The 20,756-nt window shown below is 41.7% G+C and overlaps 1 protein-coding gene across 1 annotated transcript in view; it reads right to left on the bottom strand.

Annotated features, from left to right (window-relative positions):
• LOC311122239 (mitogen-activated protein kinase kinase kinase 12-like) overlaps positions 1 to 20,756 on the bottom strand; it is a gene marked incomplete at both ends in the record, with an annotated part of 73,777 nt that overhangs the window by 37,684 nt on the left and 15,337 nt on the right. Inside the window, 2 exons of the mRNA XM_084196626.1 lie at positions 1,926 to 2,117; positions 2,693 to 2,876. Coding sequence (XP_084052752.1) covers positions 1,926 to 2,117; positions 2,693 to 2,876 — 376 coding nt within the window. The remainder of the gene's footprint in view (positions 1 to 1,925; positions 2,118 to 2,692; positions 2,877 to 20,756) is intronic.

Genomic DNA, 20,756 nt, shown 5'->3' with positions numbered 1-20,756 from the left:
AGTCAGGAGAAGAGAAGGTACAGTAGCCACACAGAGAGACATCCAGGGGAAGGTACAGTAGCCACACAGAGACACAGTCAGGGGAAGGTACAGTAGCCACACAGAGAGACAGTCAGGGGAAGGTACAGTAGCCACACAGAGAGACAGTCAGGAGAAGAGAAGGTACAGTAGCCACACAGAGAGACATTCAGGGGAAGGTACAGTAGCCACACAGAGAGACAGTCAGGGGAAGGTACAGTAGCCACACAGAGAGACAGTCAGGGGAAGGTACAGTAGCCACACAGAGAGACAGTCAGGGGAAGGTACAGTAGCCACACAGAGACACAGTCAGGGGAAGGTACAGTAGCCACACAGAGAGACACAGTCAGGGGAAGGTACAGTAGCCACACAGAGAGACAGTCAGGGGAAGGTACAGTAGCCACACAGAGACACAGTCAGGGGAAGGTACGGTAGCCACACAGAGAGACACAGTCAGGGGAAGGTACAGTAGCCACACAGAGAGACAGTCAGGGGAAGGTACAGTAGCCACACAGAGAGACAGTCAGGGGAAGGTACAGTAGCCACACAGAGAGACAGTCAGGGGAAGGTACAGTAGCCACACAGAGAGACAGTCAGGGGAAGGTACAGTAGCCACACAGAGAGACAGTCAGGGGAAGGTACGGTAGCCACACAGAGAGACACAGTCAGGGGAAGGTACAGTAGCCACACAGAGACACAGTCAGGGGAAGGTACAGTAGCCACACAGAGAGACACAGTCAGGGGAAGGTACAGTAGCCACACAGAGAGACATTCAGGGGAAGGTACAGTAGCCACACAGAGAGACATTCAGGGGAAGGTACAGTAGCCACACAGAGAGACATTCAGGGGAAGGTACAGTAGCCACACAGAGAGACATTCAGGGGAAGGTACAGTAGCCACACAGAGAGACACAGTCAGGGGAAGGTACAGTAGCCACACAGAGAGACAGTCAGGGGAAGGTACAGTAGCCACACAGAGAGACAGTCAGGGGAAGGTACAGTAGCCACACAGAGAGACACAGTCAGGGGAAGGTACAGTAGCCACACAGAGAGACACAGTCAGGGGAAGGTACAGTAGCCACACAGAGAGACAGTCAGGGGAAGGTACAGTAGCCACACAGAGAGACAGTCAGGGGAAGGTACAGTAGCCACACAGAGAGACAGTCAGGGGAAGGTACAGTAGCCACACAGAGAGACAGTCAGGGGAAGGTACAGTAGCCACACAGAGAGACATTCAGGGGAAGGTACAGTAGCCACACAGAGAGACAGTCAGGGGAAGGTACAGTAGCCACACAGAGAGACAGTCAGGGGAAGGTACAGTAGCCACACAGAGAGACAGTCAGGGGAAGGTACAGTAGCCACACAGAGAGACACAGTCAGGGGAAGGTACAGTAGCCACACAGAGAGACAGTCAGGGGAAGGTACAGTAGCCACACAGAGAGACAGTCAGGGGAAGGTACAGTAGCCACACAGAGAGACAGTCAGGGGAAGGTACAGTAGCCACACAGAGAGACAGTCAGGGGAAGGTACGGTAGCCACACAGAGAGACACAGTCAGGGGAAGGTACAGTAGCCACACAGAGAGACAGTCAGGAGAAGAGAAGGTACAGTAGCCACACAGAGAGACAGTCAGGGGAAGGTACGGTAGCCACAATTTCAGCTGTTCTAGGTTTCCCTAGAACTATTCAAACGACTCAAACAAGAATATGATATTGAGGTATGGTAACTTGAGAAACTAAATGTACGCTAAGTCGCTAACACCCCTAAAACATATAATCTTCAATGATATCTACTTAGTGTACAACAATATGTTTGGCATGACAATGAACACAACAGAGGTGTTGGCTCAAGCACATACGGATCTGCTACCAAGCTAAAGCATAGTTATCATGTAGGTAGGACTACTTACTTGGGCGACTTGAGGTCTCTGTGGATGATCTTGTGGAGGTGGAGGTAGTTCATGCCCCCAGCCATGCCCATGGCCCAGTCGATGAGCAGGGAGGGGGTGATCTTCCTACCTGTCCTCAGCACCTCGTACAGCTGGCCCTGGGCACAGTACTCCATCAGGATACAGTAACACGGCGCCTGGGTGCAGATACCCCTGGATGGAGGAGAGGAGAGAGGGAGGAGAGGAGAGAGGGAGGAGAGGAGAGAGAGGGAGGAGAGGAGAGAGGGAGGAGAGAGGGAAGAGAGAGGAGAGGAGAGAGGATTAGTAACATAGTACTCCATTAAGGTACAATAGCATGGGCCTGGGTATATATTCTACTGTACTGTCTTCTAATGTATTATACTTTACTGTACGGTATTCTACTGTACTGTATTCTAATGTACTGTATTATACTGTATTATACTCTACTGTACTGTGTTCGACTGTATTCTACTGTACTGCAGTCTACTGCATTCTTTTGAATTATACTGTACTGTATTCTACTGTATTATACATTTTACATTACATTTTAGTCATTTAGCAGATGCTCTTATCCACAATGACTTACAGTTAGTACTCTACTGTACTGTATTCTACTGTATTATACTCTACTGTACTGTATTCTACTGTACAGTATTCTACTGTATTGTCTCTCTCTGTACTGTATTATACTGTACTGTATTTTACTGTACTGTATTATACTGTACTGTATTATACAAATACTGTATTCTACTGTACTGTATACTTACTTGAAGGTGATGATGTTGGGGTGTTTGAGTTTTCTCAGATGTCTGATGTCTGTCTCCTTAATGTCTCGGACCTTCTTCACAGCTACTTCCTGTCCGTGGAGTTTCCCCAGGAAGACTGCCCCCTGGGCCCCGCTCCCTACCCACTGCAGCTCAGAGATGTCTTCAAACGGCACCTCCCAGAGCTCTGGAGAGGAGGGAGAGAGAGGGCAAAAAGAGAGAGATCAGTGACATACAGAATCGCCAGACAAAAGGGGTCGGTACATCCTGTTCAAGAGTGAGTGAGTGAGTGAGAGAGTCAATGCTTTGAGAATGACAGTTATATACTGAACCAAAATACAAACGCAACATGCAAAGTGTTGGTCCCATGTTTCATGAGATGAAATAAAATATCTGAGAAATTTTCCATACCCACAAAAAGCTTATTTCTCTAAAATGTGGTGCACACATTTGTTTAAATCCCTGTTAGTGAGCATTTATGCTTTGCCAAGATAATCCATCCACCTGACAGGTGTGGCTTATCAAGAAGCTGATTAAACAGCATGATCATTACACTGGTGCACTTTGTGCTGTCGACAATAAAAGCCCACAGATGTCTCAAGTTTTGAGGGAGCGCGCAATTGGCATGCTGACTGCAGGAATGTCCAACAGAGCTGTTGCCAGGGAATGTAATGTTCATTTCTCTACCATAAGCTGCCTCCAACGTTGTTTTAGAGAATTTGGCAGTACATCCAACCGGCCTCACAACCGTAGACCACGTGTAACCACGCCAGCCTAGGACCTCCACATCTGGCTTCTTCACCTGCGGGATCGTCTGAGGAGGGGGAGGAGGTGTGCTGAGGAGTATTTCTGCCCACCCATATGCCCTCCCAGGCCCACCCATGGCGGTGCCCATGCCCACCCATGGCGGTGCCCATGCCCAGTCATGTGAAAGCCATAGATTAGGGCCTAATGAATTTATTTCAATTGACTGATTTACTTCTATGAACTGTAACTCAGTAAAATCGTTGAAATTGTTGTATGTTGCGTTTATATTTTTGTTCAGTATAAAATATTTATAATATTGCTACATCTAGGATAGACACTATTCCAGATAGTATCCATCTTCTTTTAAATTATCGATAGAGTTTCAGTATAAAAGCCACGCATGAAAGAAAGACAATTACAACAAAAACAGAATATAAAAATCGTACTTCGTATGGCAACCATTTGGCAATCATTTATAGACTCCTAAAAGACTAATCAATCAAGGCAGATCATTAATCATTCATGGTGTCCTGGCTAATTTGACAAATGTATCTGAAAATTCCCCCGGTGCAGGAAGGGACCAGCACTAAAGCAGTACATTCTACATCCTGTATTAACCGTCTGTCTGTCTCCCCTCACCAGGCAGACTCCACATCCCCGACCCCATCACCCCCTTCCCACTCCACATCCCCGACCCCATCACCCCCCCCCTTCCAACTCCATATCCCCGACCCCATCACCACCCTCCCACTCTACATCCCCGACCCCATCACCCCCCTCCCACTCTCCATCCCGACCCCCATCACCCCCCTCCCACACCCCATCCCGACCTCCATCACCCCCCTCTCACTACCCATCCCCAACCCCCATCACCCCACTCCCTGAGGAATCCCCCCGCCCCCCTCCTCTGCTACCCTTCCATATTAGCCTCTCAAATCCCCCTCTTCCCTCTCCCCCTCCTTCCCTCCTCTCCTCCTCCTCTCCCCCTCCTTTCCTCCTCTCCTCCTCCTCCTTTCCTCCTCTCCTCCTCCTCCTCCTCTCCTTTCCTCCTCTCCTTTCCTCCTCTCCTCCTCCTCCTCCTCCTCCTCTCCTCTCCTCCTCTCATCCCTCCTCTCCTGTTCCCTCTTTCCACACCCCTCCAGAGTACAGGAGTCTTGTTACAGTGCCTTTGCCACAATGGCACTAAGCAGGATTTAGAGTGGAAAGCGTATTACCCAGAAGATTACAGTTTTCTGTCTGTGCGACAGTGTGTGTGTGTTTGGGGGTGAGGTGAGGTTCAAGTGTATTCACACACTCCAGGTGAGCTGGGCGGTGCAATGGGCGGTGCAATGGGCGGTGAACTGGGCGGTGCAATGGGCGGTGAACTGGGCGGTGAACTGGGCGGTGCAATGGGCGGTGAACTGGGCGGTGAACTGGGCGGTGAACTGGTTGTTGAACTGGGCGGTGAACTGGGCGGTGAACTGGGCGGTGAGCTGGGCGGTGAACTGGGTGGTGAACATAGCGGTGTGGTATGTTTTTAGATTTTTGAATCTGCAATCCTTATAATGCATGTGTGCCATTGATTGAAAACATTTGGACACTTTTAGAACATAAAGGATGTTAGAATCCCTGGCGTCTGTCTTCTTTGAACTAGATAAACGGAACAATTTAGATCACTAAACCTTGTGTTGTTACAGCAGATCCCCTACAGTTCTTTGGAATTGAGATCCAATGGAAACAGTCCAATACTACTACAGGCTGTGTCAAATGCCACCCTGTTCTCTATTTAGTGCACTGCTTTTGACCAGGGACCATAGAGGGAATGAGGTATCATTTGGGACCCACCCTCTGTCTGCAGCTGTACAATGTCCCATCTTATCAAAACAGCCCTTCCCTGCCACAAAGGGGCATTATGATAGTCACATCTATTGCTCCTGTTCTCTTCTGGATTCAAAAGGGGAACATTCTGTACTGAATGCAAGGAGATGGGGAGGGCGAGAGAGAGAGAGAGAGAGGAGATTGGCGTACATAAAAGCTTCGAAAGGGGCATTTTTCCTTTTAATATCCCCATCCCTTTGCTCTGCCTGGCAGTCCCTCCAGCCTATCTATCTATCTATCTATCTATCTATCTATCTATCTATCTATCTATCTATCTATCTATCTATCTATCTATCTATCTATCTATCTATCTATCTATCTATCTATCTATCTATCTATCTATCTATCTATCTATCTATCTATCTATCTATCTATCTATCTATCTATCTATCTATCTATCTATCTATCTACAGTGCATTTGGAAAGTATTCAAATTATTTTTTCCCCTCATCAATCTACACACAATACCCCATAATGACAAAGCAAAAACAGGTTTTTAGAAATTGTTACAAATGTATACAAAAAATTATCACATTATCACAATATCACATTTACGTAAGTATTCAGACCCTTTACTCAGTACTTTGTTGAAGCACCTTTGGCAGTGATTACAGCCTTGAGTCTTCTTAGGTATGACGCTACAAGCTTGGCACACCTGTATTTGGGGAGTTTCTCCCATTCTTCTCTGCAGATCCTCTCAAGCTCTGTCCGGTTGGATGGGGAGCGTCGCTGCACAGCTATTTTCAGGTCTTTCCAGAGATGTTCGATCGGGTTCAAGTCCGGGCTCTGGCTGGGCCACTCAAGGACATTCAGAGACTTCTCCCAAAGCCACTCCTGCGTTGTCTTGGCTGTGTGCTTAGGGTCGTTGTCCTGTTGGAAGGTGAACCTTCGCCCCAGCCTGAGGTCCTGAGCGCTCTGGAGCAGGTTTTCATCAAGGATCTCTCTGTACTTTGCTCCGTTCATCTTTCCCTCGATCCTGACTAGTCTCCCAGTCCCTGCCTCTGAAAAACATCCCCACATCATGATGCTGCCACCACCATGTTTCACCCTAGGGATGGTGCCAGGTTTCCTCCAGACGTGACACTTGGTATTCAGGCCAAAGAGTTAAATCTTGGTTTCATCAGACCAGAGAATCTTGTTTCTCATGGTCTGAGAGTCCTGTGGGACCTTATATAGACAATTGAATTTACCACAGGTGGACTCCAATCAAGTTGTAGAAACATCTCAAGGATGATCAATGGAAACAGGATGCACCTGAGCTCAATTTCAAGTCTCATAACAAAGGGTCTGAATACTTATGTAAATAAGGTATTTCTGTTTTTTATTTATTTAAAACATTTGCAAAAAAATCTAAAAACCTGTTTTCACTTTGTCATTATGAGGTATTGTGTGTAGATTAATGAGGATAATTATTATTATTTTTTTTTTTAAATAAGGCTGTAACGTAACAAAACGTGGAAAAAGGGAAGGGGTCTGTATACTTTCCGAATGTACTCTATCTGTCTGTCTGTCTGTCTGTCTGTCTGTCTGTCTGTCTGTCTGTCTGTCTGTCTGTCTGTCTGTGTGTGTGTGTGTGCATGCGTGCGTCCGTGTGTGCCTGCGTGCGTACACTGGAGTGTGTGTGTGTGTGTGTGCCTGCGTGCGTCCGTGTGTGCCTGCGTGTGTGTGTGTGGCGCAGGGAGGCCTTTTTATGTCTGCAGCCTGCCTGCTACAATAGCGCCCATCCCCTGGGACTCCTCCCACCTCTCCCCTGGGACTCCTCCCACCAAATCTAACTCATTCATTATTCAACACCACACGGCGACCCTGCACCACTCATCTATATTAACACACAGTCACAGCACACACACACACACACACACACTATCTCTCTTTCTCACTCCCCCCCCCCCACCACACAAACACTATCTCACATTAACATACGCATGCGCATACATACATACATTTATGAATGCACACATACAGATGCACGCAGACGCACACACATATCTCATCCAGCCCAAACACTCTGTCTCTCTCTCTCTCTCTCTCTCTCTCTCTCTCTCTCTCTCTCTCTGTCTCTCTCTCTCTCTGTCTCTCTCTGTCTCTCTCTGTCTCTCTCTCTCTCTGTATCTCTCTCTCTGTCTGTCTCGCTCTCTCTCTCTGTCTCTCTCTCTCTTTTTCTCTCTCTCTCTGTCTCTCTCTCTCTGTCTCTCTCTCTCTCTGTCTCTCTCGCTCTGTCTCTCTCTCTCTGTCTCTCTCGCTCTGTATCTCTCTCTCTCTCTCGCTCTGTATCTCTCTCTCTCTCTCTCTCTCTCTCTCTCTCTCTCTCTCTCTCTCTCTCTCTCTCTCTCTCTCCAGTCAGAGAGAGTGTGTTTGTTTACAGTATGTGTGTTTTAATTGTGGTTCATTTCACCACCGACTGGTTGATGTAATTAGACATAATCACATGTAGACCTAATAATTAACATATCAAAGCTTTTGTTCAAATTAAAAGCAAGCATGTCCTGAAGAGGCAAACCAAAAAGATAAAGCTATCGTTCCATAATCTGTTCAAATTGTAAAAAACATACTGCATGACCACACACAATAGTAGGGTGAATATTTGTACTGCTGTAGTAGTAGTAATAACTGTATTTATCTGCTGTAGTAGTAGTAATAACGGTATTTATCTCCTCTAGTAATATTTGTACTGCTGTAGTAGTAGTAATAACTGTATTTATCTCCTCTAGTAATATTTGTACTGTTGTAGTAGTAGTAATAATGGTATGTATCTCCTCTAGTAATATTTGTACCGTTGTAGTAGTAGTAATAACTGTATTTATCTGCTGTAGTAATATTTGTACCATTGTAGTAGTAGTAATAACGGTATTTATCTGCTGTAGTAATATTTGTACTGTTGTAGTAGTAGTAATAACGGTATTTATCTCCTCTAGTAATATTTGTACCGTTGTAGTAGTAGTAATAACTGTATTTATCTGCTGTAGTAATATTTGTACCGTTGTAGTAGTAGTAATAACTGTATTTATCTGCTGTAGTAATATTTGTACTGTTGTAGTAGTAGTAATAACGGTATTTATCTGCTGTAGTAATATTTGTACTGTTGTAGTAGTAGTAATAACTGTATTTATCTGCTGTAGTAATAGTTGTACTGCTGTAGTAGTAGTAATAACGGTATTTATCTCCTCTAGTAATATTTGTACCGTTGTAGTAGTAGTAATAACTGTATTTATCTGCTGTAGTAATATTTGTACCGTTGTAGTAGTAGTAATAACGGTATTTATCTGCTGTAGTAATATTTGTACTGTTGTAGTAGTAGTAATAACGGTATTTATCTGCTGTAGTAATATTTGTACTGTTGTAGTAGTAGTAATAACTGTATTTATCTGCTGTAGTAATAGTTGTACTGCTGTAGTAGTAGTAATAACGGTATTTATCTGCTGTAGTAATATTTGTACTGTTGTAGTAGTAGTAGTAATAACGGTATTTATCTCCTCTAGTAATATTTGTACCGTTGTAGTAGTAGTAATAACTGTATTTATCTGCTGTAGTAATATTTGTACCGTTGTAGTAGTAGTAATAACGGTATTTATCTGCTGTAGTAATATTTGTACTGTTGTAGTAGTAGTAATAACGGTATTTATCTCCTCTAGTAATATTTGTACTGTTGTAGTAGTAGTAATTACGGTATTTATCTCCTCTAGTAATATTTGTACCGTTGTAGTAGTAGTAATAACTGTATTTATCTGCTGTAGTAATATTTGTACCGTTGTAGTAGTAGTAATAACTGTATTTATCTGCTGTAGTAATATTTGTACCGTTGTAGTAGTAGTAATAACTGTATTTATCTGCTGTAGTAATATTTGTACTGTTGTAGTAGTAGTAATAACGGTATTTATCTGCTGTAGTAATATGTGTACTGTTGTAGTAGTAGTAATAACTGTATTTATCTGCTGTAGTAATAGTTGTACTGCTGTAGTAGTAGTAATAACGGTATGTATCTGCTGTAGTAATAATTGTACTGTTGTAGTAGTAGTAATAACTGTATTTATCTCCTCTAGTAATATTTGTACTGTTGTAGTAGTAGTAATAACGGTATTTATCTCCTCTAGTAATATTTGTACTGTTGTAGTAGGAGTAATAACTGTATTGATCTGCTGTAGTAATATTTGTACTGTTGTAGTAGTAGTAATAACGGTATTTATCTGCTGTAGTAATATTTGTACTGTTGTAGTAGTAGTAATAACTGTATTTATCTGCTGTAGTAATAGTTGTACTGCTGTAGTAGTAGTAATAACGGTATTTATCTCCTCTAGTAATATTTGTACCGTTGTAGTAGTAGTAATAACTGTATTTATCTGCTGTAGTAATATTTGTACCGTTGTAGTAGTAGTAATAACGGTATTTATCTGCTGTAGTAATATTTGTACTGTTGTAGTAGTAGTAATAACGGTATTTATCTGCTGTAGTAATATTTGTACTGTTGTAGTAGTAGTAATAACTGTATTTATCTGCTGTAGTAATAGTTGTACTGCTGTAGTAGTAGTAATAACGGTATTTATCTGCTGTAGTAATATTTGTACTGTTGTAGTAGTAGTAGTAATAACGGTATTTATCTCCTCTAGTAATATTTGTACCGTTGTAGTAGTAGTAATAACTGTATTTATCTGCTGTAGTAATATTTGTACCGTTGTAGTAGTAGTAATAACGGTATTTATCTGCTGTAGTAATATTTGTACTGTTGTAGTAGTAGTAATAACGGTATTTATCTCCTCTAGTAATATTTGTACTGTTGTAGTAGTAGTAATAACGGTATTTATCTCCTCTAGTAATATTTGTACCGTTGTAGTAGTAGTAATAACTGTATTTATCTGCTGTAGTAATATTTGTACCGTTGTAGTAGTAGTAATAACTGTATTTATCTGCTGTAGTAATATTTGTACTGTTGTAGTAGTAGTAATAACGGTATTTATCTGCTGTAGTAATATGTGTACTGTTGTAGTAGTAGTAATAACTGTATTTATCTGCTGTAGTAATAGTTGTACTGCTGTAGTAGTAGTAATAACGGTATGTATCTGCTGTAGTAATAATTGTACTGTTGTAGTAGTAGTAATAACTGTATTTATCTCCTCTAGTAATATTTGTACTGTTGTAGTAGTAGTAATAACGGTATTTATCTCCTCTAGTAATATTTGTACTGTTGTAGTAGGAGTAATAACTGTATTCATCTGCTGTAGTAATATTTGTACTGTTGTAGTAGTAGTAATAACGGTATTTATCTCCTCTAGTAATATTTGTACTGTTGTAGTAGGAGTAATAACTGTATTTATCTGCTGTAGTAATATTTGTACCGTTGTAGTAGTAGTAATAACTGTATTTATCTGCTGTAGTAATATTTGTACTGTTGTAGTAGTAGTAATAACTGTATTTATCTGCTGTAGTAATATTTGTACTGTTGTAGTTGTAAAAACTGTATTTATCTGCTGTAGTAATATTTGTACTGTTGTAGTAGTAGTAATAACTGTATTTATCTGCTGTAGTAATATTTGTACCGTTGTAGTAGTAGTAATAACTGTATTTATCTGCTGTAGTAATATTTGTACCGTTGTAGTAGTAGTAATAACTTTATTTATCTGCTGTAGTAATATTTGTACCGTTGTAGTAGGAGTAATAACTGTATTTAGGCAGCATGGCTTTTGGTAAAATGAGAGAGTCATTCAGTTCACAGGATGGGCCAAGAATATTTCCTCACCACTTAATCTGACCAGGAAAACCTCAGGGCCGTTGTTGTCACGGTCCTAGTTATAACCTGTAACTAGTGTTATCAGGGCCCCAGTTATAACCTGTAACTAGTATTGCCAGGGCCCTAGTTATATTATAACCTGTAACTAGTGTTGTCAGGGTCCTAGTTATAACCTGTAACTAGTGTTGTCAGGGCCCTAGTTATAACCTGTAATTAGTGTTATCAGGGCCCCAGTTATAACCTGTAACTAGTATTGCCAGGGCCCTAGTTATATTATAACCTGTAACTAGTGTTGTCAGGGCCCTAGTTATAACCTGTAACTAGTGTTATCAGGGTCCTAGTTATAACCTGTAACTAGTGTTGTCAGGGTCCTAGTTATATTATAACCTGTAACTAGTGTTGTCAGGGCCCTAGTTATATTATAACCTGTAACTAGTGCTGTCAGGGTCGTAGTTATAACCTGTAACTAGTGTTGTCAGGATCCTAGTTATATTATAACCTGTAACTAGTGTTGTCAGGGCCCTAGTTATAACCTGTAACTAGTGTTGTCAGGGACCTAGTTATAACCTGTAACTAGTGTTGTCAGGGCCCTAGATATAACCTGTAACTAGTGTTGTCAGGGACCTAGTTATATTATAACCTGTAACTAGTGTTGTCAGGGCCCTAGTTATAACCTGTAACTAGTGTTGTCAGGGCCCTAGTTATAACCTGTAACTAGTGTTGTCAGGGCCCTAGTTATATTATAACCTGTAACTAGTGTTGTCAGGGCCCTAGTTATAACCTGTAACTAGTGTTGTCAGGGCCCTAGTTATAACCTGTAACTAGTGTTGTCAGGGTCCTAGTTATAACCTGTAACTAGTGTTGTCAGGGCCCTAGTTATATTATAACCTGTAACTAGTGTTGTCAGGGTCCTAGTTATAACCTGTAACTAGTGTTGTCAGGGTCCTAGTTATAACCTGTAACTAGTGTTGTCAGGGCCCTAGTTATAACCTGTAACTAGTGTTGTCAGGGCCCTAGTTATAACCTGTAACTAGTGTTGTCAGGGTCCTAGTTATAACCTGTAACTAGTGTTGTCAGGGCCCTAGTTATAACCTGTAACTAGTGTTGTCAGGGTCGTAGTTATAACCTGTAACTAGTGTTGTCAGGGCCCTAGTTATAACCTGTAACTAGTGTGGTCAGGGTCGTAGTTATAACCTGTAACTAGTGTTGTCAGGGTCCTAGTTATAACCTGTAACTAGTGTTGTCAGGGCCCTAGTTATAACCTGTAACTAGTGTTGTCAGGGTCCTAGTTATAACCTGTAACTAGTTTTGTCAGGGCCCTAGTTATAACCTGTAACTAGTGTTGTCAGGATCCTAGTTATATTATAACCTGTAACTAGTGTTGTCAGAATCCTAGTTATAACCTGTAACTAGTGTTGTCAGGGACCTAGTTATATTATAACCTGTAACTAGTGTTGTCAGGGCCCTAGTTATAACCTGTAACTAGTGTTGTCAGGGCCCTAGTTATAACCTGTAACTAGTGTTGTCAGGGCCCTAGTTATAACCTGTAACTAGTGTTGTCAGGATCCTAGTTATATTATAACCTGTAACTAGTGTTGTCAGAATCCTAGTTATATTATAACCTGTAACTAGTGTTGTCAGGGCCCTAGTTATAACCTGTAACTAGTGTTGTCAGGGCCCTAGTTATATTATAACCTGTAACTAGTGTTGTCAGGGCCCTAGTTATAACCTGTAACTAGTATTGTCAGGGCCCTAGTTATAACCTGTAACTGGTGTTGTCAGGGCCCTAGTTATAACCTGTAACTGGTGTTGTCAGGGCCCTAGTTATAACCTGTAACTAGTGTTGTCAGGGCCCTAGTTATATTATAACCTGTAACTAGTGTTGTCAGGGCCCTAGTTATAACCTGTAACTAGTGTTGTCAGGGCCCTAGTTATAACCTGTAACTAGTGTTGTCAGGGTCCTAGTTATAACCTGTAACTAGTGTTGTCAGGGCCCTAGTTATATTATAACCTGTAACTAGTGTTGTCAGGGTCCTAGTTATAACCTGTAACTAGTGTTGTCAGGGCCCTAGTTATAACCTGTAACTAGTGTTGTCAGGGTCCTAGTTATAACCTGTAACTAGTGTTGTCAGGGCCCTAGTTATATTATAACCTTTAACTAGTGTTGTCAGGGCCCTAGTTATAACCTGTAACTAGTGTTATCAGGGTCCTAGTTATAACCTGTAACTAGTGTTGTCAGGGTCCTAGTTATAACCTGTAACTAGTGTTGTCAGGGCCCTAGTTATAACCTGTAACTAGTGTTGTCAGGGTCCTAGTTATATTATAACCTGTAACTAGTGTTGTCAGAATCCTAGTTATATTATAACCTGTAACTAGTGTTGTCAGGGCCCTAGTTATAACCTGTAACTAGTGTTGTCAGGGCCCTAGTTATAACCTGTAACTAGTGTTATCAGGGTCCTAGTTATAACCTGTAACTAGTGTTGTCAGGGCCCTAGTTATATTATAACCTGTAATTGGTGTTGTCAGGGCCCTAGTTATAACCTGTAACTAGTGTTGTCAGGGCTCTAGTTATAACCTGTAACTAGTGTTATCAGGGTCCTAGTTATAACCTGTAACTAGTGTTGTCAGGGCCCTAGTTATAACCTGTAACTAGTGTTGTCAGGACCCTAGTTATATTATAACCTGTAACTAGTGTTGTCAGGGCCCTAGTTATAACCTGTAACTAGTGTTGTCAGGGCCCTAGTTATAACCTGTATCTAGTGTTGTCAGGGTCCTAGTTATAACCTGTAACTAGTGTTGTCAGGGCCCCAGTTATAACCTGTAACTAGTGTTGTCAGGGCCCTAGTTATATTATAACCTGTAACTAGTGTTGTCAGGGCCCTAGTTATAACCTGTAACTAGTGTTGTCAGGGCCCTAGTTATAACCTGTATCTAGTGTTGTCAGGGTCCTAGTTATAACCTGTAACTAGTGTTGTCGGGGCCCTAGTTATAACCTGTAACTAGTGTTATCAGGGCCATAGTTATAACCTGTAACTAGTGTTGTCAGGGCCCTAGTTATATTATAACCTGTAACTAGTGTTGTCAGGGCCCTAGTTATAACCTGTAACTAGTGTTGTCAGGGCCCTAGTTATAACCTGTATCTAGTGTTGTCAGGGTCCTAGTTATAACCTGTAACTAGTGTTGTCGGGGCCCTAGTTATAACCTGTAACTAGTGTTATCAGGGTCCTAGTTATAACCTGTAACTAGTGTTGTCAGGGTCCTAGTTATAACCTGTAACTAGTGTTGTCAGGGCCCTAGTTATAACCTGTAACTAGTGTTATCAGGGTCCTAGTTATAACCTGTAACTAGTGTTGTCAGGGTCCTAGTTATAACCTGTAACTAGTGTTGTCAGGGCCCTAGTTATATTATAACCTGTAACTAGTGTTGTCAGGGCCCTAGTTATAACCTGTAACTAGTGTTATCAGGGTCCTAGTTATAACCTGTAACTAGTGTTGTCGGGCCCTAGTTATAACCTGTAACTAGTGTTGTCAGGGCCCTAGTTATAACCTGTAACTAGTGTTGTCAGGGTCCTAGTTATAACCTGTAACTAGTGTTATCAGGGTCCTAGTTATAACCTGTAACTAGTGTTGTCAGGGCCCTAGTTATAACCTGTAACCAGTGTTGTCAGGTTCCTAGTTATATTATAACCTGTAACTAGTGTTGTCAGGGCCCTAGTTATAACCTGTAACTAGTGTTGTCAGGGTCCTAGTTATATTATAACCTGTAACTAGTGTTTTCAGGGCCCTAGTTATATTATAACCTGTAACTAGTGCTGTCAGGGTCGTAGTTATAACCTGTAACTAGTGTTGTCAGGATCCTAGTTATATTACAACCTGTAACTAGTGTTGTCAGGGCCCTAGTTATAACCTGTAACTAGTGTTGTCAGGGCCCTAGTTATAACCTGTAACTAGTGTTGTCAGGACCCTAGATATAACCTGTAACTAGTGTTGTCAGGGCCCTAGTTATATTATAACCTGTAACTAGTGTTATCAGGGCCCTAGTTATAACCTGTAACTAGTGTTGTCAGGGCCCTAGTTATAACCTGTAACTAGTGTTGTCAGGGCCCTAGTTATATTATAACCTGTAACTAGTGTTGTCAGGGCCCTAGTTATAACCTGTAACTAGTGTTGGCAGGGCCCTAGTTATAACCTGTAACTAGTGTTGTCAGGGCTCTAGTTATAACCTGTAACTAGTGTTGTCAGGGTCCTAGTTATAACCTGTAACTAGTGTTGTCAGGGCCCTAGTTATAACCTGTAACTAGTGTTGTCAGGGTCGTAGTTATAACCTGTAACTAGTGTTGTCAGGGCCCTAGTTATAACCTGTAACTAGTGTTGTCAGGGTCGTAGTTATAACCTGTAACTAGTGTTGTCAGGGTCCTAGTTATAACCTGTAACTAGTGTTGTCAGGGCCCTAGTTATAACCTGTAACTAGTGTTGTCAGGGTCCTAGTTATAACCTGTAACTAGTGTTGTCAGGGTCCTAGTTATAACCTGTAACTAGTGTTGTCAGGGCCCTAGTTATAACCTGTAACTAGTGTTGTCAGGATCCTAGTTATATTATAACCTGTAACTAGTGTTGTCAGAATCCTAGTTATAACCTGTAACTAGTGTTGTCAGGGACCTAGTTATATTATAACCTGTAACTAGTGTTGTCAGGGCCCTAGTTATAACCTGTAACTAGTGTTGTCAGCGCCCTAGTTATAACCTGTAACTAGTGTTGTCAGGGCCCTAGTTATAACCTGTAACTAGTGTTGTCAGGATCCTAGTTATATTATAACCTGTAACTAGTGTTGTCAGAATCCTAGTTATATTATAACCTGTAACTAGTGTTGTCAGGGTCCTAGTTATAACCTGTAACTAGTGTTGTCGGGCCCTAGTTATAACCTGTAACTAGTGTTGTCAGGGCCCTAGTTATAACCTGTAACTAGTGTTGTCAGGGTCCTAGTTATAACCTGTAACTAGTGTTATCAGGGTCCTAGTTATAACCTGTAACTAGTGTTGTCAGGGCCCTAGTTATAACCTGTAACCAGTGTTGTCAGGTTCCTAGTTATATTATAACCTGTAACTAGTGTTGTCAGGGCCCTAGTTATAACCTGTAACTAGTGTTGTCAGGGTCCTAGTTATATTATAACCTGTAACTAGTGTTTTCAGGGCCCTAGTTATATTATAACCTGTAACTAGTGCTGTCAGGGTCGTAGTTATAACCTGTAACTAGTGTTGTCAGGATCCTAGTTATATTATAACCTGTAACTAGTGTTGTCAGGGCCCTAGTTATAACCTGTAACTAGTGTTGTCAGGGCCCTAGTTATAACCTGTAACTAGTGTTGTCAGGACCCTAGATATAACCTGTAACTAGTGTTGTCAGGGCCCTAGTTATATTATAACCTGTAACTAGTGTTATCAGGGCCCTAGTTATAACCTGTAACTAGTGTTGTCAGGGCCCTAGTTATAACCTGTAACTAGTGTTGTCAGGGCCCTAGTTATATTATAACCTGTAACTAGTGTTGTCAGGGCCCTAGTTATAACCTGTAACTAGTGTTGGCAGGGCCCTAGTTATAACCTGTAACTAGTGTTGTCAGGGTCCTAGTTATAACCTGTAACTAGTGTTGTCAGGGCCCTAGTTATATTATAACCTGTAACTAGTGTTGTCAGGGTCCTAGTTATAACCTGTAACTAGTGTTGTAGGGTCCTAGTTATAACCTGTAACTAGTGTTGTCAGGGCCCTAGTTATAACCTGTAACTAGTGTTGTCAGGGCTCTAGTTATAACCTGTAACTAGTGTTGTCACGGTCCTAGTTATAACCTGTAACTAGTGTTGTCAGGGCCCTAGTTATAACCTGTAACTAGTGTTGTCAGGGTCGTAGTTATAACCTGTAACTAGTGTTGTCAGGGCCCTAGTTATAACCTGTAACTAGTGTTGTCAGGGTCGTAGTTATAACCTGTAACTAGTGTTGTCAGGGTCCTAGTTATAACCTGTAACTAGTGTTGTCAGGGCCCTAGTTATAACCTGTAACTAGTGTTGTCAGGGTCCTAGTTATAACCTGTAACTAGTGTTGTCAGGGTCCTAGTTATATTATAACCTGTAACTAGTGTTGTCAGAATCCTAGTTATATTATAACCTGTAACTAGTGTTGTCAGGGCCCTAGTTATAACCTGTAACTAGTGTTGTCAGGGCCCTAGTTATATTATAACCTGTAACTAGTGTTGTCAGGGCCCTAGTTATAACCTGTAACTAGTATTGTCAGGGCCCTAGTTATAACCTGTAACTGGTGTTGTCAGGGCCCTAGTTATAACCTGTAACTAGTGTTATCAGGTTCTAGTTATAACCTGTAACTAGTGTTGTCAGGGCCCTAGTTATAACCTGTAACTAGTGTTGTCAGGATCCTAGTTATATTATTACCTGTAACTAGTGTTGTCAGAATCCTAGTTATAACCTGTAACTAGTGTTGTCAGGGCCCTAGTTATAACCTGTAACTGGTGTTAGGGCCCTAGTTATAACCTGTAACTGGTGTTGTCAGGTCCCTAGTTATAACCTGTAACTAGTGTTGTCAGGGTCCTAGTTATAACCTGTAACTAGTGTTGTCAGGGCCCTAGTTATATTATAACCTGTAACTAGTGTTGTCAGGGCCCTAGTTATAACCTGTAACTAGTGTTATCAGGGTCCTATTTATAACCTGTAACTAGTGTTGTCAGGGTCCTAGTTATAACCTGTAACTAGTGTTGTCAGGGCCCTAGTTATAACCTGTAACTAGTGTTGTCAGGGTCCTAGTTATATTATAACCTGTAACTAGTGTTGTCAGAATCCTAGTTATATTATAACCTGTAACTAGTGTTGTCAGGGCCCTAGTTATAACCTGTAACTAGTGTTGTCAGGGCCCTAGTTATAACCTGTAACTAGTGTTATCAGGGTCCTAGTTATAACCTGTAACTAGTGTTGTCAGGGCCCTAGTTATATTATAACCTGTAATTGGTGTTGTCAGGACCCTAGTTATAACCTGTAACTAGTGTTGTCAGGGCTCTAGTTATAACCTGTAACTAGTGTTATCAGGGTCCTAGTTATAACCTGTAACTAGTGTTGTCAGGGCCCTAGTTATAACCTGTAACTAGTGTTGTCAGGGCCCTAGTTATATTATAACCTGTAACTAGTGTTGTCAGGGTCCTAGTTATAACCTGTAACTAGTGTTGTCAGGGCCCCAGTTATAACCTGTAACTAGTGTTGTCAGGGCCCTAGTTATATTATAACCTGTAACTAGTGTTGTCAGGGCCCTAGTTATAACCTGTAACTAGTGTTGTCAGGACCCTAGTTATAACCTGTATCTAGTGTTGTCAGGGCCCTAGTTATAACCTGTAACTAGTGTTGTCAGGGCCCTAGTTATAACCTGTAACTAGTGTTGTCAGGGTCCTAGTTATAACCTGTAACTAGTGTTGTCAGGGCCCTAGTTATATTATAACCTGTAACTAGTGTTGTCAGGGTCCTAGTTATAACCTGTAACTAGTGTTGTCAGGGTCCTAGTTATAACCTGTAACTAGTGTTGTCAGGGCCCTAGTTATAACCTGTAACTAGTGTTGTCAGGGCCCTAGTTATAACCTGTAACTAGTGTTGTCAGGGTCCTAGTTATAACCTGTAACAAGTGTTGTCAGGGCCCTAGTTATAACCTGTAACTAGTGTTGTCAGGGTCGTAGTTATAACCTGTAACTAGTGTTGTCAGGGCCCTAGTTATAACCTGTAACTAGTGTTGTCAGGGTCGTAGTTATAACCTGTAACTAGTGTTGTCAGGGTCCTAGTTATAACCTGTAACTAGTGTTGTCAGGGCCCTAGTTATAACCTGTAACTAGTGTTGTCAGGGTCCTAGTTATAACCTGTAACTAATGTTGTCAGGGCCCTAGTTATAACCTGTAACTAGTGTTGTCAGGATCCTAGTTATATTATAACCTGTAACTAGTGTTGTCAGAATCCTAGTTATAACCTGTAACTAGTGTTGTCAGGGACCTAGTTATATTATAACCTGTAACTAGTGTTGTCAGGGCCCTAGTTATAACCTGTAACTAGTGTTGTCAGGGCCCTAGTTATAACCTGTAACTAGTGTTGTCAGGGCCCTAGTTATAACCTGTAACTAGTGTTGTCAGGATCCTAGTTATATTATAACCTGTAACTAGTGTTGTCAGAATCCTAGTTATATTATAACCTGTAACTAGTGTTGTCAGGGCCCTAGTTATAACCTGTAACTAGTGTTGTCAGGGCCCTAGTTATATTATAACTTGTAACTAGTGTTGTCAGGGCCCTAGTTATAACCTGTAACTAGTATTGTCAGGGCCCTAGTTATAACCTGTAACTGGTGTTGTCAGGGCCCTAGTTATAACCTGTAACTAGTGTTATCAGGGTCCTAGATATAACCTGTAACTAGTGTTGTCAGGGCCCTAGTTATAACCTGTAACTAGTGTTATCAGGGTCCTAGTTATAACCTGTAACTAGTGTTGTCAGGGCCCTAGTTATAACCTGTAACTAGTGTTGTCAGGATCCTAGTTATATTATAACCTGTAACTAGTGTTGTCAGAATCCTAGTTATAACCTGTAACTAGTGTTGTCAGGGCCCTAGTTATAACCTGTAACTGGTGTTGTCAGGGCCCTAGTTATAACCTGTAACTGGTGTTGTCAGGGCCCTAGTTATAACCTGTAACTAGTGTTGTCAGGGCCCTAGTTATATTATAACCTGTAACTAGTGTTGTCAGGGCCCTAGTTATAACCTGTAACTAGTGTTGTCAGGGCCCTAGTTATAACCTGTAACTAGTGTTGTCAGGGTCCTAGTTATAACCTGTAACTAGTGTTGTCAGGGCCCTAGTTATATTATAACCTGTAACTAGTGTTGTCAGGGTCCTAGTTATAACCTGTAACTAGTGTTGTCAGGGCCCTAGTTATAACCTGTAACTAGTGTTGTCAGGGTCCTAGTTATAACCTGTAACTAGTGTTGTCAGGGCCCTAGTTATATTATAACCTGTAACTAGTGTTGTCAGGGCCCTAGTTATAACCTGTAACTAGTGTTATCAGGGTCCTAGTTATAACCTGTAACTAGTGTTGTCAGGGTCCTAGTTATAACCTGTAACTAGTGTTGTCAGGGCCCTAGTTATAACCTGTAACTAGTGTTGTCAGGGTCCTAGTTATATTATAACCTGTAACTAGTGTTGTCAGAATCCTAGTTATATTATAACCTGTAACTAGTGTTGTCAGGGCCCTAGTTATAACCTGTAACTAGTGTTGTCAGGGCCCTAGTTATAACCTGTAACTAGTGTTATCAGGGTCCTAGTTATAACCTGTAACTAGTGTTGTCAGGGCCCTAGTTATATTATAACCTGTAATTGGTGTTGTCAGGGCCCTAGTTATAACCTGTAACTAGTGTTTTCAGGGCTCTAGTTATAACCTGTAACTAGTGTTATCAGGGTCCTAGTTATAACCTGTAACTAGTGTTGTCAGGGCCCTAGTTATAACCTGTAACTAGTGTTGTCAGGGCCCTAGTTATATTATAACCTGTAACTAGTGTTGTCAGGGCCCTAGTTATAACCTGTAACTAGTGTTGTCAGGGCCCTAGTTATAACCTGTATCTAGTGTTGTCAGGGTCCTAGTTATAACCTGTAACTAGTGTTGTCAGGGCCCCAGTTATAACCTGTAACTAGTGTTGTCAGGGCCCTAGTTATATTATAACCTGTAAC

Source organism: Coregonus lavaretus (genome assembly GCF_964263955.1).
Source record: "Coregonus lavaretus genome assembly, contig: HAP1_SCAFFOLD_819, whole genome shotgun sequence".
In the NCBI taxonomy this organism is placed as follows: Eukaryota; Metazoa; Chordata; class Actinopteri; order Salmoniformes; family Salmonidae; genus Coregonus; species Coregonus lavaretus.
Note: the sequence above shows the minus strand (reverse complement) of the source record. Positions and strands in the feature narration are given on the sequence as shown.